This window comes from Misgurnus anguillicaudatus, chromosome 2 (assembly GCF_027580225.2).
Source record: "Misgurnus anguillicaudatus chromosome 2, ASM2758022v2, whole genome shotgun sequence".
Lineage (NCBI taxonomy): Eukaryota > Metazoa > Chordata > Actinopteri > Cypriniformes > Cobitidae > Misgurnus > Misgurnus anguillicaudatus.
Window position 1 is genome coordinate 29175323 of NC_073338.2, and position 24022 is coordinate 29199344.

Genomic DNA, 24022 nt, shown 5'->3' on the forward strand with positions numbered 1-24022 from the left:
TTATTCGTTTTATCATTTAAAATGCATTTGGACATCAGTGGTAAGACAGATCTATAGTGGTGTGTCTAAACTTGCCTTGTAGAAATTGATTTTGACACGAGAACATATACAGTGGGTGCATTGTTTAAAGTGATACTGTACCTACAGTATACATTTACATGATTTACAGTTTCTAAGTTGCTGGTAAAGGTGTTTTATTTCTGTTTGCTATATGGATCAGTTAGTCTAAAAAATAAATAAAATGTTATTTTTAGAGCTGTCAAAAGATTAAAGGGGCCATGGCATGAAAATCTGACTTTTTCCATGTTTAAGTGCTATGATCAACCTAGAAAATGTGAAAAAGGTCAACCCAATAACTTAGTTTTGGTAAACCATTCTCTAGAAGCACATGAAAAAATAGGTCGTTGATATTTGGCTCTCCTTATGATGTCATAAGGAGTTCTTATTATAATAATACCATCCCTTAATCTGCACTATCCAACCACAGTACTGCCATTTAGTGCAGAGAAAAGCACGATTGAGTTTAAATTGCAACAAACCACCATCATTGTGATCAGTGTTTGAATATCATCAGCTCATTTGCATTTTAAAGGACACACCCAAAAGGGCACATTTTTGCACACACCTACAAAGTGACAATTTTAACATGCTATAATTAATTATTTATATGGTATTTTGAGATAAAACTTCACTTATGTGCTCTGGGGATACTAAAGATTTATTTGACATCTTAAAAAAGTCTTTAATCCCGATTAATCGCATACAAAATAAAAGTTTGTTTTTGCATAATATATGTGTGTGCACTGTGTGTAATTATTTTGTATATATCAATACACACCTGCATGTATGTATTTAAGAAATATATATATAATTACACTCAATACACACAAATATATTATGCAAAACAAACTTTTATTTTGTATGTGATTAATCGTAATTAATCTTTTGACAGCCCTAGTTATTTTATTAGTTAATAATAATAATGATTATAATAGTAATAATAATGAAGTTTAATTACAAATCAAAGCAGAAATCAGAATGCTAAACCCTGTGTTCTGATTGGATGTTTAAAATGAGCCTATTAATATGGTAAAGAAATCACAAGCGGACTGTCTTTTTGTTGTAGGTTGTACACTCCCAGAAAAAAGGAAGGTACAAAAGTTGTCACTGGGGCGTTACCTTAAAAAATACCTAAAATTGGTACCTCAAAGGTACACATTGGTACCTTAGAAGTAGGCTACTGATACCTCAAAGGTATCTGTACCAAAATGGTACAGTACATAGGATCTTTTTGAAAGGTATTGTCCTAGTGACAACAACCTTTGTACATTTCTTCTGAGTGTAGTGCAGTGGAAATATAAATTGGCATTATACATAATTTGTATGATATATTCAGCCATATACAATCAGGGACATAATAAAAACATGTTTACTACATGCAACTGGCAAGTTTTATAACACTATCAGTAATTCTCAAATAATATTTTCTGGATTTGTTAAAATTGTATTAAGATTATTAAATTAAATGAGATGTGTTTTTCATTTTAATTTTTGGTTAGATTTAGATGGCAATTTCTTCTACTTATATGATATATGATATAATAAGCCTAACTTGCAGACAGTATTATTTTGTGGCTGAAGCTAAAGCAAAAGCATGTATTTTATATACAGCAATAAAACTGGTACATTGTGATTATAAACGTTCACATATTTACAGGTAGGTCCTACCTTAAAATATATGTTTTTGAGTATTCTTGTCCTGTGTTATTCGTCTTGTAGCTCACTTAAACTAACGTAACCGTAACCTAATTTCCTATTTATTAATAGGGAGATGGATGCTGCACACTTTGAAATTTACAAGGTCAATCACAGTCGGTCCGACCAGCCCCCTTTTCTTCTCCTCCAGCAGGTTGTAAAGCCATTAATGCATCAAGGGTTTGTTCACCAAAGACCTCAAAGTGCAAGCCCCTCTCTCTCTTTAGTCTCTGGTGAAGATCAGGGGGGCGAGGTCTTCTTGTTCTCAAATGAACCATGTACTGTCTATGGACTGCGAGATTCGGACATATTTTACTACACTGCATTGTCCTACTCCTGTGGATTATAAATAAAGCAGCAGGTGCAGGTGTTAAGGTAAATCGCATTTACTTTTTGCATATGAACACACGTGAAACACACTTTTTTAAAGATACAGTTTCCCTGAAGTTGCAGCCTTGATCTAACGTTACTAACGCTGCTTTGAATAAGCGCTCTGTTACAAATGCCGGTTGTAATGGAAGCGACAACAGATCTGTGGCGGGCGTAACATCACACTTAACACGCCAAAAACACGGTTTGGACAACATCCATGGGCACAGTGTCTTTTTATGCAATTTTTAAATGTCTAGTTTATGATCAGAGATCAAAGCCAATCGTAAGTCTAAGTCTCTGTGGTTGCATATTGTTACGTTTTTTTGACCGCAGTTTACGTTTGCACGTTTTGATATCTCGTCAGCACAATAAAAACGTGGAGTGTTTTATCTGTTGCTTTCTTTGCTTTGCTTTTGTGAATAAAGAGTTGAGTTGAGTCAAGGTGAATCAGTTGGTTTTACTGCTATCGTAAATATCTACCACGAGTGTCCATAAATAGAACATCGCTGTTATTTAGCGCAATTGTTTGGTCTATTTATGGGCGTTGTTGTCATTCATAGGGTTTAAGAGAAATATCGTCATTGTTTTATAAAAAAAAGAGACTGATGCTGACTTTGATGTGTTAATGAGTGCCTTTTTACAAGGGACGTGCATGCACCAGCAGACTAAACTCAACTGAAGTGACATTTGGAAACTTGTAAGGGTCCACGTGGTGTCCCTTGGGGGTCTCCGGTTGAAGACTACGTTGGAAAGTGAGGAAAAGTCTATTGTCTATTTAAAATGTACACATCTAGAGGGCATTCGGATAAAAAACATATGGGCATGCAGACTCTTGTTTGGACAAGCTTAAGATCCCCTGCGTTTGGGGCGGGGGGCTCTGGAGTGGCTTTAGCAAATATGTTTGGGTTTGTAGAGGGGGGCTGCCAATTCCCCGTACTACTATTACACATTCTACTGTATTTGTGTTTCTAAAGATACTTTATAGTGAAAAAAGACACGCCTATGTTATTATGTCACTTGCAGACACGTGGATTTTATGCTTAAATTTACCATAACCTTCCAAATGTCATTTATAAACCGAACAGTGCTCCATTCAGGATGGGTCAATGGGTGCACAGAGCTCTAGGAAAAAAAATAAATGCCCTTTGTGTAAATCCGCCTCCTTGTACCTAAATCCAAACGTTGACCATTAAAGCCGGTTTGAGATCAACCATGCTGGGCAGCTCCTCTCTTTGAGAGCTTCAGACTTTCCATTGAGCCATGCCTGTGTTCTGTTAAAGTTCACTGATGCAAAGCTTGAAGAGGAGCGATTAACCTGCTGTCTAGACAACAGGAGTCTGCTTAATTTGCCTACAGTCGCTGGCCCTTTCATCTGGCTGGGCTGTTAGGGGGGCTCCATCCACCTCTGTCTCCATCTCCTTCCTAAAACCACCCCGCGAAAAGGGTTGCACCAACTCAAAAAGAGTCTGTTTTAAAAATTCATTGCCGGACATGGTCTGGGTTTTGAATTTTAGCCAGAGTGCCTTTGCTCTCCTACTATCCTGTTTTAATTCATCTTTATTCTGCTCTCCTATTTTCTTCCCTCTCTGTCTTTCCCATTTATCTGTTATGTCTTTTTTAAGATCCAGATGTTATTTACCAAATATTATTGTGACACAACAGTAAATTCTTTTCATGCAGTTATTTTAGAGACTTAAAATTGTTTTTTCAGTGACCTGTTTTAAAGTAATGGGTTGACGCTAAAACACTAAAAATGAGTTAAAAATTAGCCTTAATAGTTAAAAACCTGGCAACGCATCAGAGATCCAACATAAGAACCAAGATCTATAATAACAACAACATTTCATTATTGGTCCATTGAAAGTAATAACAACATTAACCCACAAAGTCTTGCACAAAAAGTGCTCGTGTCTCACAGTAATTGGTGTTGTTTACAGATTTCCCATGTTATCATGTAAGTGTGCAGCAGTGAAGCACTGCGTCTCTGTCTTTGCCAGGACAGCAGTGAGGGGAGAGAGGATATCCAGAGGCAGCCAGACGAGGTAGCTCAATGGTGGGGCGAATGGAGTAGCTGGTCCACCTGTTCCCGTACCTGCGGAGGGGGAGTGCGCTCTCAGGAACGTCACTGTCTGCAGCAGAGGTAAACAACTCTTACAACACAGAGGATTCTGAGCCAGCATTTACTAGAAAATCCCAAGCCGTAATTAGAAGTGACAGTCCTGGTTTTAAACTTCGAGGGTTAATGCTGTCAGTTTGTCCTGCCTGGTCTGAACCCTCTTTTCACACCAGATATTAAGCTTAATGCACTTATTGTGGCTCCTAAAGGTGTCTAGTATTTCATTTTTCCTAACTGCATTTTACACATATAATTGCTTAATTTTGCTCTCAGTGCTGACTAGTTTATTTTCTATGACCATTCAAACTAACGTAGCTGTTTATGAAGTGGAACTTTATGAGTACTTTAAACTCTACTAAGCAAGCTATGTAATCATGGATGATCTGTTATGGAAAATGAACCATACCAGTGTGTATCATAAAGTATTTCGTTAAAGATATTCCATTGATAAGTCTTTAGAACATAGATTGCGAACCCTCACTTAGAAAATAAGTGGGGGCATGGGCTTGCCATCATACTATCCTCTACAGACTTAAGAGTGTCATGTGGAATGTACGTCACTAGGAATTGTGCTCCGAATGACAAACAAATTTATAAAATGGCTTTTAGAGCCAATGGTCAAACATTTCGGGAAGATTCCACTGGTGATAAGGAACCAAGCTGAGCCAGTCCAGCTGGCTCCCATTAGCACTTCTCAGTATGGTTGAGGCAAGCGAAAGGTGTGTGCATGGGGGAGGGTTCAGAGAAAGCTGGAAAGATGAGAACAATAATGTAACGAGGGGTTTAGAGGAATGGAACCACAAATCCTGAAGAAAACCAAATATTCAACATCTGCAATGCATATAGTAGACAGTGACTATACGTAGTTGCATTTACAGTCATGTTTTGTGTGATAGCAGTCAAGCAAAGGTCATTGAGTGACTAATAATGTTAAAGGATTAGTCTATTTTCTTAAAAAAAAAATCCGGATAATTTACTCACCACCATGTCATCCAAAATGTTGATGTCTATCTTTGTTCAGTCGAGAAGAAATTGTTTTTTGAGGAAAACATTCCAGGATTTTTCTTTTTGCAATGGACTTTAATGGACCCCAACATGTAACAGTTTAAAATTGCTAAAAGATCCCAAACAAGGCATAAGGGTCTTATCTAGAGAAACGATATTCATTTTTGACAAGAAAAATACAAAACATGCACTTTTAAACCACAACTTCTTGTCTATCTCCGGTCCTGTGACGCGCCAGCGCGACCTCACACAATACGTCATCACTTCAAGATGTCACGGTTGACGTATGCGAAACTACGCCCCAGTGTTTACAAGTGTGCTGAAAGAGGACCGTTCCGACATTGTTGTATGTTGAATGATACCAATTAATGCCTTGTGTCAGTTTATTGTTTAAAATGGTCCGCAAATGTGCGTTTTATATATGTGACACGTGACCTTTCCACCGCATTACGCAATTATGTGAGGTCGCGCTGGCGCGTCACATGACCGGAGGAAGATGAGAAGTTGTGGTTTAAAAGTGCATATTTTGTATTTTTTTGGTCAAAAATGACGATGGTTTCTCTAGATAAGACCCTTATGCCTCGTTTGGGATCTTTCAGAGTCCTTTGAAACTCGGTTGAAACTTCAATTTTAAACTGCATTAAAACTGTTACGTGTTGGGGTCCATTAAAGTCCATTAAAATGAGAAAAAATCCTGGGATGTTTTCCTCAAAAAACACAATTTCTTCTCGGCTGAACAAAGAAAGACATCAACATTTTGGATGACATGGTGGTGAGTAAATTATCTGGATTTTTACTAAGAAAATTTACTAATCTTTAAATAATGATGTCACATCAATAGATCATTTTAGATGGGCTTGCACACAGATAACCTATGAATAGTGTTACTATAACAAATAAAGTGACAAAATGTATGCTTTACAGTACAGTTCATTGTATGCATACAGTACTACACTACACTGTACAGTAAGTTGCTTTGGATTAAAACCAAATGCTTTCATACCTGTTTTCAGACTGACATCTACCCAAAACATCAATAGTTCCTTCTGCATTGGATCATCCAGGAAGTATCAGCTGTGTACAAACCAGGTACGACATGATTTTTATCAAAAAATCTTTGCTTATAATGAATTAATTACTGATAATAATGCGACTGCAATATCACATGTTACTGGATGGACTGCTCCATCCAAGCCAACTGGCATAGCTATGCATTCTTACACATGTTGGCTTTAAGCTCTAATATCTGCAGGCTGTTTGACCTGCTGCCTGGCTCACAAGCTGTGTCTTTATTGTTGTCTGGATGTTTGCCTAGCCATGCCCAAACAGCAGAATCAGCTTCAAACAGCACCAGTGCTCTCAATTCAATGCCAAAGCCTTCGGCAGGAAGTACTATGAATGGGTTCCACTTTATCCGGGTAAAAAAAAGTCTATCAGTGTTCTCATTTTCCACTTCTTTCTGCTTGCCTGTGTTTTTTATCGCTTTCATGTTATTAGTTAATGTGCTCTCCTTCCTAATCTTTGTGTCTTTCAGTGTCCTAGACAGATTTTTTTTGCCAAACTCTATAAATTATTTCCACAGTCTATAGCCCCCCAATTTTAAAAGCGACCTCTCGATGCCATTTTGTCTGTAGAGGAACTGTAAAGCTTAGATTTTAATGTTGTTTTGCTGATGTCATATCCTGTTCAGATGATTACATTAGCATATCCAACAAGCCATGTGACCTCCAGTGCACCACAACAACTGGAGAAAGGCAACTGTTGGTGCCTGCTCACGATGGGACTTTCTGCAGGGATGGCATCTACCAGGGTGTCTGCATCGAGGGCCAGTGTCAGGTATGCCTAAGGAATATTTGGTGATTGAGACCCAGGGGTGGTTTCCCAGACAGGGATTAGCCTAAACGAGGACTAGGACTTACAGGGTTCCCACGGGTCCTTGAAATCCTTGAATGTTTGTGAATCTGGGGGAAAAATTCAAGGCCCTGGGAAGTTTTTGAAAATATACATACACAGATACAGGTCATTGAAAGTGCTTGAATATATTTTATGCAAAACGTTTTAAAAATCCATATTATTCCCTGTGTAGTGTAGGATAATATCATAAAAATTCTAGACTTTTTAAGCACACATGCTTTAAATGCTTATATTTTGTGTATTCGAATGTTGATTCATACCAAAATGCTTTTTTGCATAGTTGTGTTTGTCTCGGGTTACGTATGTAACACTTGTTCCCTGAGAAGGGAACGAGACGCTGCGTCTCCCTTGTCATACTTCCTGCATCCCTGTAACACTGTCTTTGGCAATATTTTAGATAACGATATACTTCCTGGCTCCCACGTCACCCTGTCTTTGTAAAGCCTCACCATTGGTTGAATTTGATATATACACATTCAGACACACTTACCTCTGGAGGCATCCCCAAAGTGTCACTGCAGTGATGCAGCGCGAGTTCCCTTGAAAGGGAACTGTAACAATGTATCTTAAAAGGTAACATGATGTTATCTTGCTCTCACTTGAAATGTGTCCACATTTATTCCTTGAATTTGAGGGTATTGGACCTGGAAAGTCCTTGAAAGGTCCTTGAATTTGAAGTTAACTAAGGATTGGGAACCCTGGACTTAGTTCAGTTAGAAAATATAACTCGTTTTAACAAAGATGCCTTGCTAAATACATTACTTGTGTGCATTTTGAGGCAGAACAAAGGGCACTGATGTATTTTTAAGATATGTCAGTGCAAGTTGTTTAAAGTTTAGACAGCTCTTACATTTATTTTAGTCTAGGATCAGTCTTAATCCCTGTCCGTGAAAACGCCCCCTAGTGTTATAGAGATGTTGTTTGTTATTTGTGTCAAAAATGATCATTTATTGTATCACGTTTAGTGCAGACTGTCTTCTTTTGTTCCGGATGTAGGTAGTGGGGTGTGATGGGAAATTGTACTCCAGTAAAACCATAGACAAATGCGGAGTCTGTGGGGGAAATGGAGGTTCGTGTTATCGAGTCTCAGGATCTTACCGGAAAGGGATCACACAGTTAGGTATACCTTATATTAGTATTAAGGTTTTTAAAATCATATATTGCAGTAGATTATATTAATAAAGGTTATATAGGATAGTGAAGTCTCATCTAACTCATTAGTAATATGAGTCCAAATAATTTAAAATGTATCGTTTTGTCTTTAGGTTATGTGTTCATAACCAATATACCAGCTAGTGCCACAGATATTCAAATCATAGAGCGACGCAAGACTGAAAATATATTGGGTAAGAGTTTCCGTGGTAGGTTTGTCATGATTCAGGTAAAAAGAAAGAATGTGGAAACAAATGTGTTTTTTCATTCTGTCTAGCTCTCTCTGATGAAGCCGGTCACTTTTTCTTCAATGGGAACAGTGTGATTGACAATCCACAGAACTTTCATGTCGCTGGCACAGTGTTTAAGTACAGGAGGCCAGCTAACCTCTTCTCTGATGGCTTTGAGTACATCATGGCTCAGGGTCCCACCCAGCAGGCCCTGAATGTCATGGTAGGTATATAGGTATGTACTTGAAGCACCATTAACCATGTTTTTATGTTTTGTTTGATAATACAGTAAAATATCTCTATGTGCTACTTACTAGAAGTAGTGACTTTATTACTGCAGTGTGATATTATGTAAACCGGGTCCAGAATAATTTCTTTGCCATGCCACCTTAACCAAAAAGAAAAATTGCTCGTCATACAGTAAATATTGCTATAAAACTGTAATTTATCTGTATTTTATTGGATATTTGTGACACTGCCTGTGAAAACCTACTGAAAGTAATTTTTTGTGATTTATGTTTTTTTAAAGGGGATGTTTTACAAGACTTTTTTAAGATTTAAAATAAACATTTGGTGTGAAGTTCCAGCTCAAAATATCATATAGATAATTTATTATAGCATGTTAAAATTGCCACTTTGTAGGTGTGAGTAAAAATGTGCTGTTTTTGGGTGTGTCCTTTAAAATGCAAATGAGCTGATCTCTGCACTAAAAGGCAGTGGCGTGGTTGGACAGTGCAGATTGAGGAGTGGTATTATTCCCTTCTGACATCACACGGGGAGCCAAATTTCAATAACCTACTTTATCACATTCTTGCAGAGATTTTTTTTACCACAATTGTTTAATTTTTCACATTTCTAGGTTCATAAAGGCACTGGGACCCAATTATAGCACTTAAATATGGGAAAAGTCAGATTTTCATGATATGTCCCTACATAATGTAAAGAACATTCTGTGTTAATATAACCTTGATATCTTTAACATCGACTAAGTAAGGTCATGTCAAAGATTAAAATCATAGTAAAATGAATGGTTAAAATCAAACTTTAAAGTTTGTTATTAGTGCTGTGACAGATCGCAGTTGATTCGTACGGATCTGCAGTTCGGCTCGCATGTGATTCGCGGATTAATATGCAAATTTAAGTTGGGAAAGTTTATCATTTGCACGTGTTTCTAAGGCTTGCAAATGTTAACATTCAAGTGATTTAAAACAATATTTAAATGTGATTTAAATGTGTCCAGCTCCAGTCAGTCGTAATCATCCCTTTAAAGGTGCATATACGGAAAGACGCGTTTCAAAAAGTAAGCCACACAAAATGATCTCACAGTATTCTTTTTCTAATAAAAACATTTGTTTATGTCTCAAGTGTAGAGTCTACAAATTGTAGTCAGAAAAGTCTGTGCTTATTTGTTCTTAAAGAGACAGTAACCTCAATTAACCTACTTAAGTCTGTGTCATTAATGTTAATCAAACAACCCAAGACAAAGAAAAAATCACTTCTGTGGCTCTAAAAAAACAACAATAATAATAATAATATTTAATTTGTACAATAAAGACAGTGTTATGATTCATTTAATTCGATTTCTGTACCTAATGCTAATTTAGACCTTACTTAAAGTCGCAATGAAATTGAAATGAAAAACTTTATATATATTTTTTTTTAATATTGTGGTATTATTAACAAATGACTTATCTGTGAGCTTCATTTATTTTTTTTAATTTGTGTGTGCTCATAATCATTAATCAAAAATGCAAATCTCCTCCCCTCCTCAAAACGATCTCTCTTCACTTCCAGTCATATGGTATGGCAGGTGGGCGGGGTCCAGGAGGAGATCGCAGCGATTATCAATTAGCAACACGACCCAACTTCAAACGATCCAATCAGATCTCGATGGACAAATTCAAATCCAGCCCTGCCTTATTTCATTCGGATATACGTCACCATGTGGAAAATAAGGCAATCGCTACTTCCGTTTCTTTGCGACTTTAATGTGCAACTTTGTTCTTTTTTATAAATGTTTGTAATTTCTTTATTTGTTTTTAGATTTTTCCTACCTCTTTTTTTTTGTTGATCCGAAAAATGATCCGATCCGTGCCTCAAAAACTGTAATGTGATCCGAACCGTGAGTTTTGTGATCCGTCACAGCCCTATTTGTTATCTCGTAATTAGATTATGAGACTTTTTTGGGGATTTTACATGCAAGGTGAAATTTGTGACACAGTGAAATTGTAGCTGTCACAAAAACCTGAAAGCACAATGTGTCTTTAATGTGGTGCAATGTTGAATCTTTTATAAATGTGTGGCTACATGAAGTCCCTTAAAGACAAAAGTTGTTACCGCAGATAAATTGTTTGCATGTCTTTGATTTAAATCAGCTTACATCAGCAAGGATTAGCCTATTGTTGTTTTTGCTCATTTATGTTGAAGTTTTTTCTTACCGGCCAACTGGCGAGTAACCGCTCTGTTTGCCAAAGCCAATGTATTTGCTGTTGGCCCTTCATGATTGTTAATTTTGGACTGCTTTTGTAAGTTATGTCTATTTCAATTGCATGACAGGCTGTTTTCTTTTTTTGAAGTATTACAACCTCAACGGAAAGATGCCTCACATCACATACGAGTACACGGTTCCTCGATCTCCAGAGCCAAGAACAGCACCTCCCATAGCCTCAACCCCTGAGCAGCCTCAGATAAGCAACCTGATGTCCATGACTTCCAAAGACACCTCACCAGGAGAGAAGAAAGTTAACACGTCCTCCTCAGAGATGTCCATCGCTCATAATGAAATAGAAGGTCGTAAGCAGTATGAAAAGAAAGGGAATCAGAGCGCTCCCATGACTCCTCAAGAAAACGTGGAGTTGCGTGTGGGCCCCGAAGAGCTGTTGTGGGAACTCCAGGCCTCTGTAAACCTCAGTGAGCTGCCTGGTCTGGTATTATTTAGACCTGCCAGTGAGGTCCTCCAGAATGAGCTCGATGATGAAATGCACCATCTTGAGGCACAAGGTAGTTTTGGTAAGTAGTATTAATTTGACTGGATTTCATTTCATAGTAGAGGTTTTGGGGAAGACTTATATTCAGTCCACCCTAATGTTTGGGTGGTTTGATTTGTGTGAAAGCTGTCTTGTGAAATTGGTAGCACATTTGGGAACTGCACTCGGGTCTGTTAGTAAATGCAAACTGCTGCTATTGATTACACATCTTTTTTGGGAATATTGTGCCAAGATTCTGATTGTTATACTAAATAAATAAAAATTGAAGTGAAGCAATGATCCAGTTTTTTGGAAATGTAAGATTTCTACTTTTGGTACCTGATTGTATTGATAAACAGCTTTTGCTGTTAAATGATAATCAGCTTTGGTGTTTTGATTCATAATTTAGTCACTAAAATACATACATATGACTAGGATTTGATGTGACCTTTCATATCATCATTTAAAGGGATAGTTCGGCCAAAAATTATTAAACCCATGATATACTCACCCTGAAGCCGTCCGAGATGCATATGTCCATCATTTTTCAGACAAACACATTTTCTGTTATTTTAGAAAAGGTCTTATATCTTTCAGCTGCTAAACAGTAAAGTTATGGGGTCCACATCCTTCAAGTCCAAAAAATTTGCATAAATCCTTCCCCAAAGAAATCCAAACGGCTCCATGATGATAAACAAAGGTCTTCTGAGGGTAATCCGCGCGGTGTTGTTGTAGAAATATCCATATTTAAAACTTTATAAACAAAAATAACTACCTTCCGGTAGCGCCGCCATCTTAGACTCCTCTGTATTCAGGAGAGAGTATCAGGGTAGTGTACGCACTTTTCTTAGTGACGTATTACAAATTCGGATTGCGGGGGCACAGAGCAGCAGCAGAGAAACCTCCGTAAGCTGCGTAAGCTCTCATCCTGAATGCGGACCGACTAAGATGGCGGCACTACCGGAAGGTAGTTATTTTTGTTTATAAAGTTTTAAATGTGGATATTTCTACAACAAAATGGCGCGGACTATCCTCAGCAGGCCTTTGTTTATCATCGTGGAGCCGCCCGGACCTATCTTGTGAAGGATGGATGCACATTTCGTGGACTTGAAGGACGTGCACCCCATAACTTCACATTCGATTAACTGAAAGATCTAAAACATTTTCTAAAATAACTAAAAATGTGTTTGTCTGAAAAATGATGGACATATGCACCTCGGACGGCTTCGGGGTGAGTAAATCATGGGTTTAATATAATTTTTGACCGAACTATCCCTTTAAGTGGTTGATTTACTGTACTTAAAGGGATAGTTCACAAAAAATTATTTACTAACCCCCAGGTTGTTCCAAACCTGTTTAAAGGACTTTGTTCTGCTAAACACAAAGGAAGATGTTTGTAACAAAGCAGATCAGGGGCACCACTGACTTCAAAACTACGATAAAATTAGTGCCGGGCAAAGATTAATCGCGATTAATCGCATACAAAATAAAAGTGATTTTTTTGCATAAGATATGATTGTGTGCTGTGAATTATGTGAAATATATTTAAGAAACGTTTACATGTGTATGTATATTTATTTATATTTTTATATTTATATATAATATAAATTATATAAATGTATATACCGTATTTAAAGGCAAATATTTCTTAAATTTATACATAAATGTGTGTGTATTTATATATACATAAAATTTACACACAGTACACACACATATGTTATGTAAACACAAACTTTTATTTTGGATGCGATTAATCGCGATTAATCTTTTGACAGCCCTAATATTTTTATATATTCTATATTATATATAAACCAAAAAAATGGATTTAGTGTTTAAATATACATAATAACACACAGCACAGACACATATATTAGCAAAGACATTATATTATGCACAAATACACTTTAATTTTTTATGCGATTAATCGCGATTAATCTTTGCCCAGCACTCAAATACAATGGAAGTGAATGGTGCCCCTGATTTGTTAGATTACAAACATTCTCAAAAATATTTTTTCCCAGGGAACACAAATAGCGCTAAAAATGTTTAGCTTGTAATGCACTGTAAGTTGCTTTGGATAAAAGCGTCTGCCAAATGCATAAATATTTTTTGTACCGTATTTTCAAACCATATAACATTAAATTGATATATACAGTAGCCTACTGTGCAAAAGTCTTAGGCCACCATGCTACCATTAGATGTGTTGTTTTTGTAATGTTATGGTGATCATATATAATTATTTTTCAGTCTCTTTAATAGAATACAACCAGAAAATACAGGAAATGTGTATGTAGTATTAAAAACAGTATCAAGTATAAGCTGATGAAGTGTCAAGTATTTAGGGTAAAACTCCCCTTCCACTTGTGCAATAGCAGGAGCTGCCGGATCTCTTAAACCTAAATGAAATTAAATCCTAATTTCTTATTCTAACCAAATGACATCAGTTTCCTTAAAAAAGCTCAAGATGTGTTTCGTGCCAAGAGAGGTCACACTAAGAAGACATTTATTTTTTGTTTTTAATTTTGTGTACATATTTCCTGTATTTTCTGTTTGTATCTTAAAAAAGAGTGAAAAATAAATAAACTTTGCTTAAACAACAAATCTGGTTATGGTGGCCTTTTGACTTTTGCACACTACTGTATGTTACCAAAAGTCTTAGCCAATATAAAAACTATTCGCTGATTTTGAATATGCTTAATGTTGTTCAGGTTCTGATTCCAACTTGATTGATGGTGATTCGTCTAGTTCCAGTGACTCCAATAACACCTCTACACCAGTTCTGAAGAGTCTCTTTTACGATGGGGTGGCTTGGCCCTCAGGCTCCAGACAGCCCTGTAAAGAAGGTTCAGCACTCTCGGGGTGTTCCATACTCAAGCTGAATTCCAGCTCCTCTCTGGATAACAGCCTGACCCTGGAGATCTTCCCAGGCAGTCTGGACATGCACGATTCGGAAGGGGAGCCTATATTTGAGCCTAGGACTAACGACTCATCAAACCGGTCCATCCTTCTCCAGCTCCACCAGGTGGAGCCAGTGCAGGCACCCCACAGCGAGAGGTCAGAGGGAGGGCATAAGACAAAATTGAGCCACAGATGAATGTTCTGACATATTTATTGCCACAGTCTAGCCTGGGTTGTTATGGATGGAAACGTGCACCAATCTTTCAAAATTTTACTACATCCATTCTGCAGATGTGCTTGTTAGGATAGAACAAGATTTGCAACTTTTACTTTCCAAGCATTCGCCCGCAAAATTCCCAGAGGTCAGGTTAACATAAAATTATGATAAAGAGGTGAAACATTTCTTATGTGGGGATTTAAATGCTTTGCTGTAATTCTTAGAAACAGACTTTTGTGCTGATCCTGTTGTAGATCAATTAAAGGGATACTCCAGCCAAATATCAAAATCACCCCATGATTTACTCACCCTCAAACAATCCAAGATAAATATGTCCATCATCTTTTAGACGAACATATTCAGAGTTATTTTACTAAATGTACTTGCTCTTCTAAGCTTTATAATAGTAGAAATGGCAGAGGTGTATAGTAGCCTACTTAAGTATTTTTACTTTCTACATAAAAGTATTTTTTCAAGTTATCGTATTTTATCAGTGTTTTTCTTTGGAAAACATACATTCCAAAGCATAATATCAAAATTTTACTCCACTACATTTCATAATTTCAAGTTTTTGGTTTATATTTAATATTTAAGTACATTAAACATCTAGTATTTTTTTTTACTTTTACTTAAGTAAAAAGTACTTTTGTACTTTTACTCAAGAAAGTAAAAGTACACAATTTTTATGTAATTAGGTATTAAATAAATTTTAATATGCAATATAAAAGGAATACACAGTATGATTCTATGCTTTAGAATGTAGTGAAACTTTTTTAGTGAAGTTAAGTAAATATTTTCCCAAGACAAACACTCTGATAAAGCACAGATGCTTGGAAAATTTAACTAAAATACTTAAGTAGTATACACAATGGTATATATGTACCTTGTAAAGCGTCGTTGAGCTTGGGAAAGACGCTATATAAATTAAACATATTTTTATTGTTAAAACAGGGATCAAGGAACAACTTCTGACTTTGAACCCCAAAAAAGTACATCTTGTCAAAGTTATCTTGTCAATTAAGAGAAAACATTTACATAAAAATAATTTTTATGTTAATCTGCAATACTGCGATTATCCAGATGACACTTACCCAATTTATGAAAAAACTGAAGCCAAAACGTTTTTTTACTAATTTTAAACTTTTTTATAACTTTTGATTATTGTTCTGAATCTGATCGCTAACAAAATTCCTTCACAAAAATGCAATTATTTCAGCTTTTTATAAGCAGAGAACAAATATAGATAGGATGAAACGTCCCCCCCATTTTGTTTGTTTGTTTGAAAGCAGAGGGTCTGTTCTTTCATATATATATATATATATATATATGTATGTATGTTTATATATTTTTAGAAGAAAATTTTCCTGGAGGGCATTTTGTGAAACTTTTGTAAAAATCAGAAAAAATGCTGGCTGACAACTTTTCAAAAAATGGTTGGCGGGGAATGAGTTAATTAATAATCCACAAGTCTCTAAGGGGTTTATAAAGGTCTTTTGCGGGTAATCAATTGGATTTTTGTAAGAAAAATATTTATATTTAAAACTTAATAAACTATAATAACTATGTGATTCACAGGAGTTTTAGCGTAGTGAGTGCTGGTTGCCACGGATACATTGCGCAGTGAATCGCGTGAGTCCAAGATGGCATCGTGGCCGGAGGCTAGTTATCAAGTTTGAAACATGGATATTTTTCTTATAAATTGCATTGATGATCTGCAGAAGAAATCCATTGGAGACTTGTTGATTACTTCTGTAAACAATGAATGCACTTTTTGGGGGGTTTAAAGGGATAGTTCCGGCGGATACAAATACCTGCATGCCAAGTTCATTGGCGTTTCGCTAGTTTCTGGAAGTAGATTGGTCCCGCGAAGTGCCTTCCCAATTTGTTGGTCACAACGTGAAGTCATAGTGACCGACTAGAAGGGAACTATTCCTTTAAAGTCTGAAGTTGTTCCCTGATCCCTGTTTTCTCCCATAATAAAGCTTGAAAGAGCAAGGACATGTATTAAAATAACTCCAAATGTGTTTGTTTGAAAGATAATTTTGAAATTTGCCTGGAGTATCTCTTTAAGAAGACATTTTTAATCTTGCTCCTTATTTTCTCACCTGTTTTCTCTCTCTCTCTCTCTCTCTCTTTTATCTTACTCTTTTAGTAATGAGTTTGAGGTGGAATCTTTGGATCGTGACATCAGCACGGCCGACATGTACAGATGGAAGGTATCAGCGTACGCACCCTGCAGCTCAACATGCACCACAGGTGCGACTACCAGCACAATACACACAGTATAACAGACTTATACAGGTTTCAGTTGTATACATATTGTGCAAACTTGACGTTATGCTCTGTGTCTGCAGGTATAAGCACATCTTATGCCTTATGTGTAAAGTATGATGGGACTGAGGTGGATGAGAGCTACTGTGACTCTTTGACCAGACCAGAACCAACACATGAATTTTGCACAGGGAAAGAGTGCCCGCCCAGGTCTGATACTGATACTGCTTACTTGTGCTTTATTAAGAGAAACACTCTTAGAAATGTTAAAGCTGTGCATGAAATAGCTTAACAATCTGCTTGTAGTACACCATGCCTAAAGAGATATTCACATTAACAACTTTGACTCTGAGCGACCGTACCTCTGAGAAGAAGAAATTCATTTGAACTCATCAGTCAGTTTATAAAAACAAAGGAAAACAATCTATAAAGTAGATGAGACCAAAGTGTAACATTACATTTATTTAGTCACAAACACAGTGTTGGTTAGATCGATTGAGTATGGTGTGGAGGTTTCACTGACAGGGCTTATCCGAGTCCCAGACTAAAATGCATGTTTGAGCTGCTTTAATTTTAAAACACCTTGCACTGACATATTTTAACATATATCAGTGCCATTGTTTTGTCTCACACCAGTATAGTTTTTTGTAAGTTCTGTTTGTAAAAACTACTTAAATGTCCTAAATTAACTACGGCCTTCTCCTGGATTAATCTAAACCCTGTTTAACACAAATTTTCAAGCAAAACATTTTTAAGTCAGATATTTTTGGACCCACCAGTACACTTGCCCATTTCATCTGAAATGCATGGCTCAAAATTATTTGCAGTGGTATTCAGGAACATGCAACAGCTAGAGTAGATTTCGATCCGCAATTTTAGGTATTACTAACTATAATAACTTTGCAACTTTTTTGTCAACTACCAGACATGCTTTTTATCTGCTAATACTTTATGGGAATGCTGACTATACTGGACTACAGTATATACTGTAGTCTACTGACTATAATAAACTTTTCTGTCAACTTATTCTATTAGGCCTAACTCTCTCTGACCCTAAACCTACCCCTAACAGTATATTCTCTCATAAGTTGACGTTTAGTTGCACAATTATTTATTATCAATGGAATGTCAAAAATAAATTGTTACCCTGTTTGGTGAATACTGCCACAGGTGGGAAACCAGCCGGTGGAGTGAGTGTTCTCGGACGTGTGGGGAGGGGTTTCAGTTTCGGACCGTGCGCTGTTGGAAGATGCTGGCACCGGGATTTGACAGCTCTGTGTATGATGAAGTTTGCCAGGCTGCCGAGCTACAGAAACCCATGACTCGGAAAGCCTGCAAGAGCAAGAGCTGTGGCCCTCAGTGGGAGATTTCAGACTGGTCTGAGGTCAGCTTGTGAAGCATTTTCTTGAAACCGTGCATGTGAATTGAATGTTAGCTGTGTATATCTGTAGCTATGCTAAATATATTTGCAATTGTAATATAGATAGTACTTGGTTGCTGATTTATTTGCGAAATAGGAATGGATACATTTATACTATTATTATGCTATACTCAGTACTTTTGATCACTTATTAAACATGTATTTCATGCACCACCTTTAACATCAAGCGAAATTGCAATCTTTTGGTTGATCTGCAATTATACAATATTGGCTCAACCAACAAGGTGAGAGCAGTTGGGGCGAATATGTGACCCTGTAAAGAGATTTTCCAGCTCCCCTAGAGTTAAACATTTGATTCTTACTGTTTAGCTTAGGAAAATCCATTGAATTTGATTAGACCATTAGCATTGTGCTAAAAATAACCAAAGAGTTTGGATTTTTTTCCTATTTAAAACTTGACTCTTTTGTAGTTACATCGTGTACTAAGGCCGACGAAATTTTGTATAAAAGTTGTGATTTTCTAGGCATATATTGCTAGGACTCTCATTCTGGCGTAATAATCAAGGACTTTGCTGATGTAGCATGGCTGCGGGAGGTGTAGTGGTGTTACGCACTGCCCGAAGGTAGTCCCCTGCCATTGAAAGTTAATAAAGGGACTATTTTCGGCTGCTGCGTAATATCATTGTGCCTCCTGCAGCCATGTTACAGCAGCAAAGTCCTTGATTATTACACCAGAATTAAAGTGTAGTCCTAACCATATCTGCCTAGAAAATCCCAACTTTTAATTTTCTGTCGGTCTTAGTACACAATGTAACTACAGAAGGGTCAAGTTTTAAATAGGAAAAATATCCAAACTCTTTGGTTATTTTTTGCGTGATGCTAATGGTTTAATCAGATTCAATGGATTGTGCTAAACTATGCTAAAAGTGGTACCGCCAGACCCAGAGATCGGCTGAATGGATTCCAAAAAGGTACAAATCAAATGTTTAACTCTAGGGGAGCTGGAAAATTTGCATATTTTCAAAAAAAGTGGAGTGTCCCTTTAAAGATATTGGGTGTTATACTTGATATTATTATTATTATATATTATTTATGTAGAAAACAGTAAATCACAAAAAATGACTTTAGCTGGGTTTTCAAAGGCAGCGTCACATATTTTTTAGTTCTGTTTGGTACTGCTAATGGTGCAAAAATTACACATTTTAACTTAATTTTATAAGAATAACAGCCATGCCAGCATGAAATCATGTTTGGTAATGTAGTGTGTTTTGTTCTTAATAGTGTTCAGCGAAGTGCGGTGGTCGTGGGGTGAGGAGTCGTGAGGTGCGCTGCTCGATGGATGCCAGGCTCTGTAACAACTCCACCAGACCGGTTAGCCAGAGAGAATGCGAGGGTGTGCCCTGTGATCGCCGATGGACCGTTTCTGAATGGGGACCGGTGGGTTTTTAGAACTTGTAATGAATATGTTACCAACAGGTCTACACCAGTATTGTTTTTTGACTCATTTATTAAATTGTTGTATTGTATATTTATTTTGTTCACCTTCTTTATCTTGGTTAAGTTTAGATTTGTTCAGTCCTATATTTCACCGTCTTTCTGTTAAGCATGTGATGAATAAACTTGTCTATTATTAATAATATGATTTATCACTCGTTCTTCTTCTTAAAGTGCTCAGGGCTGTGTGGGGAAGGTCGGATGAGGCGTTATGTGGTGTGTAAGAACAGCAATGGGAAGGTGATCTCTGATTCTCAATGCGATCCAGAGCTCAAGCCGCTCGCTGTTCATCCATGTGGAGACAAAAACTGCCCCGCCCACTGGGTGGAGCAAGAGTGGGCACAGGTGACCCCCTTTTGCTGCACAAATGATTCTTCGTTCATCTATGTGCTAAAAAAAACTTTAACCGTATTGTTGTTTTCTCCAACAGTGTAATGCAACCTGTGGGCGTGGGGTGAAGACGCGGCAGGTTGTGTGTGCGGGACTGGAGGGTGGTGTGTTTAAAGAGTTTCTAGAGCCCATGTGTGACAGGTCCCTCAAACCTGCGGACAGTGCGGCCTGTTTTGAGAGACCCTGTTCCAAGTGGTTCACCACTTCCTGGTCACAGGTAAAGAGAATGGATATGACAGTTTCACTTTTTTTCTCTGATTTCAAGGGTTTTATTGTCATATTTTTATGTAACTTTAGAAATGTATACTGTATACTATTAAAGGATTAGTCAATTTTCTAAAAAAAAAAAAAGAATCCAGATAATTTACTCACCACCATGTCATTCAAAATGTTGATGTTTTTTTTGTTCAGTCGAGAAGAAATTATGTTTTTTGAAGAAAACATTCCAGGATTTTTCTCATTTTAATGGACTTTAATGGACCCCAACACGTAACAGTTTTAATGCAGTTTAAAATTGCAGTTTCAAAGGACTCTAAATGATCTCAAACGAGGCATAAGGGTCTTATTTAGCGAAAAGATTGTCATTTTTGAGAAGAAAAATAAAAAATATGCACTTTTAAACCACAACTTCTCGTCTATCTCCGGTCCTGTGACCAGTTAACCTCACGTAATTGTGTAATGCTGTGGAAAGGTCATGTGTTACATATATGAAACGCACATTTGTGGACCATTTTAAACAATAAACTGACACAAAGACATTAATTAGTATCATTCAACATACAACAACGTCAGAATGGTCCTCTTTCTCCACACTTGTAAACACTGAAGTGTAGTTTTGCATACGTCATCCGTGACCTCTTGAAGTGATGCCGTATTACGTGAGGTCGCGCTGGCGCGTCACACGATCGGAGGAAGACGAAAAGTTGTGGTTAAAAGTGCATATTTTTATTTCCAAAAATGACAATCGTTTCGCTAGATAAGACCCTTATGCCTCGTTTGGGATTGTTTAAATTCTTTTGAAACTACAATTTTAAACCGCATTAAAACTGTTAAGTGTTGGGGTCCATTAAAGTCCATTAAAATGAGAAAAACTGAACAAAGAAAGACATCAACATTTTGGATGACATGGTGGTGAGTAAGTATCTGGATTTTTTTTTAAGAAAATTGACTAATCCTTTAAAACTAAGTGCATCTTATATTCATTGTCTTTAGGGGTCTGTAAATTGTATGTTTGATATACTTTATTTAGCATTTTTTGTTGCTAACACTTCTATGTATCTGTGTGTCCTGCAGTGCAGTAAAACGTGTGGGATTGGAGTGAGGGTACGAGAGGTAAAGTGCTATCAAGGAGAAGAGTTGGGCCATAGCTGTGACTCCACACTGAGACCTGAAGCCAGGCAGAGCTGTGAGGTGCAGCCCTGCACCACTGAAGCACCAGGTACACAAGTGTTTTGGCAAACCGCAGTACTGCAGATGAGTATTAACAGATGCATACAGTGGATCCATACTGAGGTTTGGCTTGAGGCTGTGTAAAGCTTGTATACACATAGTAGATTTCAACAAGATGTGCCTTGAGTATAGATTTAAAAGCTTTAACCTACATTTGTATTTGCTTTAGGATGCATCCTGGCTTGGCTGTTATTTGATCATGCCAGTTTTTAAGTCGTTTGCGCTGTACTTTTAATGAAACGCAGCAAGAAGTGTGTGTTGAAACGAACGGCTCAATTAAAAGCACATGCGCATCTATCTTGGCACAGCACAGGCTAATTCCTGTGAAATTTGGACCAGATTAATGCTTTGTTGTTTTTAACTTTGTAGGGCAAGCGCATCATGCGTGTTGTTAATTTGCCAGCCGGTTTTGTGTTTTTGGACAGCAGTTCTCTATTAGAGATTTAGTTGGAACATCTATACTAAGAATTGCCCTTAAGTGTGAGAATTTCTGTGCCGTTTACAAAACTGAAATGTTTACTCAACATTTCTACCGCTGTATATTCAATATTTTATGTTTATGTCTGAATTTATTTTCTTATTCTTCAGCTGAGGATGCATGTCAGGATAAAGTGACGGCTAACTGCGCCCTTGTCCTGCGGGTGAAGCTGTGCACTCATTGGTACTACAGAAAGGCCTGCTGTCTGTCATGCAAAAACAAGAGCCAGTAAAAAGTCTTTCTGGCCCCTCACTGGGGCCCTCTTTATACTGAACGCACTGAACCCTAAACTGTACCCCTGGGGTACCCCCGGTAGAGTTTACTCTACTAGACAAGCCCTTCAACCTCACGGCTGTCAATCTCTCCTACAGTACATAAAGAAAGGTGCTATAATAAAAGGCCATTGGCCCTACGTAAGCCCCACTGCAGGGATCCACTAAAGGCAGCTTCTTTAACTGGACTGGGTTTACTGTGATAGAGACTGCGTACAGTAACCATCAAGACAACTGTACAGACCCCTTCTCTATACTGGATGCCTCTAACAAACAAACACTAACACACAAATCTTATGATATATGTACAAAGTTTTTCGTTTTGTTTGTTTTCGTGTTCACTTTTTGTCTTGAAGAAATAAAAACATTTGTTTTGGGATTTGGTGTCGATCTTTGGATACTCGCAGATACATACTCACTCATAAATACTCCATTATGATTCGTTAATGTGATGTTTATAAAATGTTTACATCAAAAAACAGCAGATAAAAATAAGTAAAAATACAGTTTGATTTGACACAGTTTACCCCTACTGTGAGCAAAGCTGTGTCGCTTTTTTAAAGATGCAGTGTGTAAATTCTAGCGGCATCTAGTGGTGAGGTTGCGAATTGCAACCAACGGCTTAGTCCACGGCTCATCCCTCACTTTTGAAACACAAAGAGAAGCTACGGTAGCTGCCACCGGACAAACATGTCATCGTCGGAGACAACTTAGTAAAAAAAAAGGTCTGTAGAAAAATGGCGGCACAAAATGATGACTTCCATGTAAGGGGACCCTCGGTGTATGTAGATAAAAAGGTCTCGTTCTAAGGTAATAAACACATAATGGTTCATTATGTAAGGTCTTTATACACCCCTGATTATACACTTTAAAACTTAAAAGTTAACTCAAACCATTTACGTAAACCGGTTGCATTAGTTTTAAAACACATACATTTGAGTACTGTGCACTTAAACAAATTGAGTCATATGCAGTTATGCACTTATATTTAAGTTCACACTACTTAAATATAAGTGCATAATTGCACATGACTCAGGTTCACAGTGCTTACATTTTTGTGTTTTAAAACTTGAATGGTCTAATGCAACCGGTTTGCTTAAATGGTTTGAGTTGGGTTGGCTGTTAGGTTTTACAGTGTATAGTTTTGTATATTATTTTGCATTTCTGTCAAAAGATCTTTCTAAAAATTACACACTGCAACTTTTTATGGACATGTTACAGGCAGTTTCTCCTAATATTATTAATATTGATTGCAAAATGGCTTGCGCTTAACATTATTTCTTATTTCTTTTATCCTAAAGGACAATTTGAGTTTGGTCAGTGGTCAGTTTCCCGGACAGGGCTTATTCTAGTCCCAGACTAAAGTGCATGTTTGAGCTGTCTTAATTTAAAAACATCTTGTATTGACATATCTTAACAATTATCAGTGCTATTGTTTTGTCTCAAGATGCACATCAGTAATGTTTTTTGTAAGGTATGTTTGTGAAACTACATAAATGTCATAATATAACCAAGACATAGTCCTGGATTAATCTAAACACTGTCTGGGAAATTGCCCTTGAGTTTACCCCACAGTAAATACGTTAGTACATTTTTGGATGTAAAAAAGGCTAAAAAAATACACTTCGGATTTTTTGAGGATTTTGTTTATAAATGTTTAAA

General features: G+C 37.1%; 1 protein-coding gene across 1 annotated transcript; it reads left to right on the forward strand.

Annotated features, from left to right (window-relative positions):
• The first annotated feature begins 1891 nt into the window (after positions 1 to 1891).
• Positions 1892 to 22739, forward strand: LOC129442381 (ADAMTS-like protein 2). The gene is made up of 18 exons (XM_055202407.2): positions 1892 to 2130; positions 4125 to 4267; positions 6262 to 6337; positions 6564 to 6666; positions 6939 to 7084; positions 8159 to 8282; positions 8428 to 8508; positions 8592 to 8767; positions 11121 to 11553; positions 14219 to 14564; positions 16778 to 16881; positions 16980 to 17106; positions 18067 to 18280; positions 19559 to 19714; positions 19946 to 20116; positions 20202 to 20378; positions 21455 to 21599; positions 22199 to 22739. The coding sequence occupies exons 1-18, from the start codon at positions 2032 to 2034 to the stop codon at positions 22318 to 22320; spliced, it is 2943 nt and encodes a 980-aa protein (XP_055058382.2). The 5' UTR covers positions 1892 to 2031; the 3' UTR covers positions 22321 to 22739.
• Positions 22740 to 24022: the final 1283 nt, after the last annotated feature.

What these genes read in the sequence shown, in the direction of transcription:
- LOC129442381 (XM_055202407.2), top strand. Translation starts at nt 2,032, where the DNA reads ATGTACTGTCTATGGACTGCGAGATTCGGACATATTTTACTACACTGC. An exon ending in ATGGGTTCCACTTTATCCGG is followed by an intron (nt 6,667 to 6,938) that starts GTAAAAAAAAGT and finishes TATCCTGTTCAG; the next exon opens with ATGATTACATTAGCATATCC. An exon ending in CCGTTTCTGAATGGGGACCG is followed by an intron (nt 19,715 to 19,945) that starts GTGGGTTTTTAG and finishes TTCTTCTTAAAG; the next exon opens with TGCTCAGGGCTGTGTGGGGA.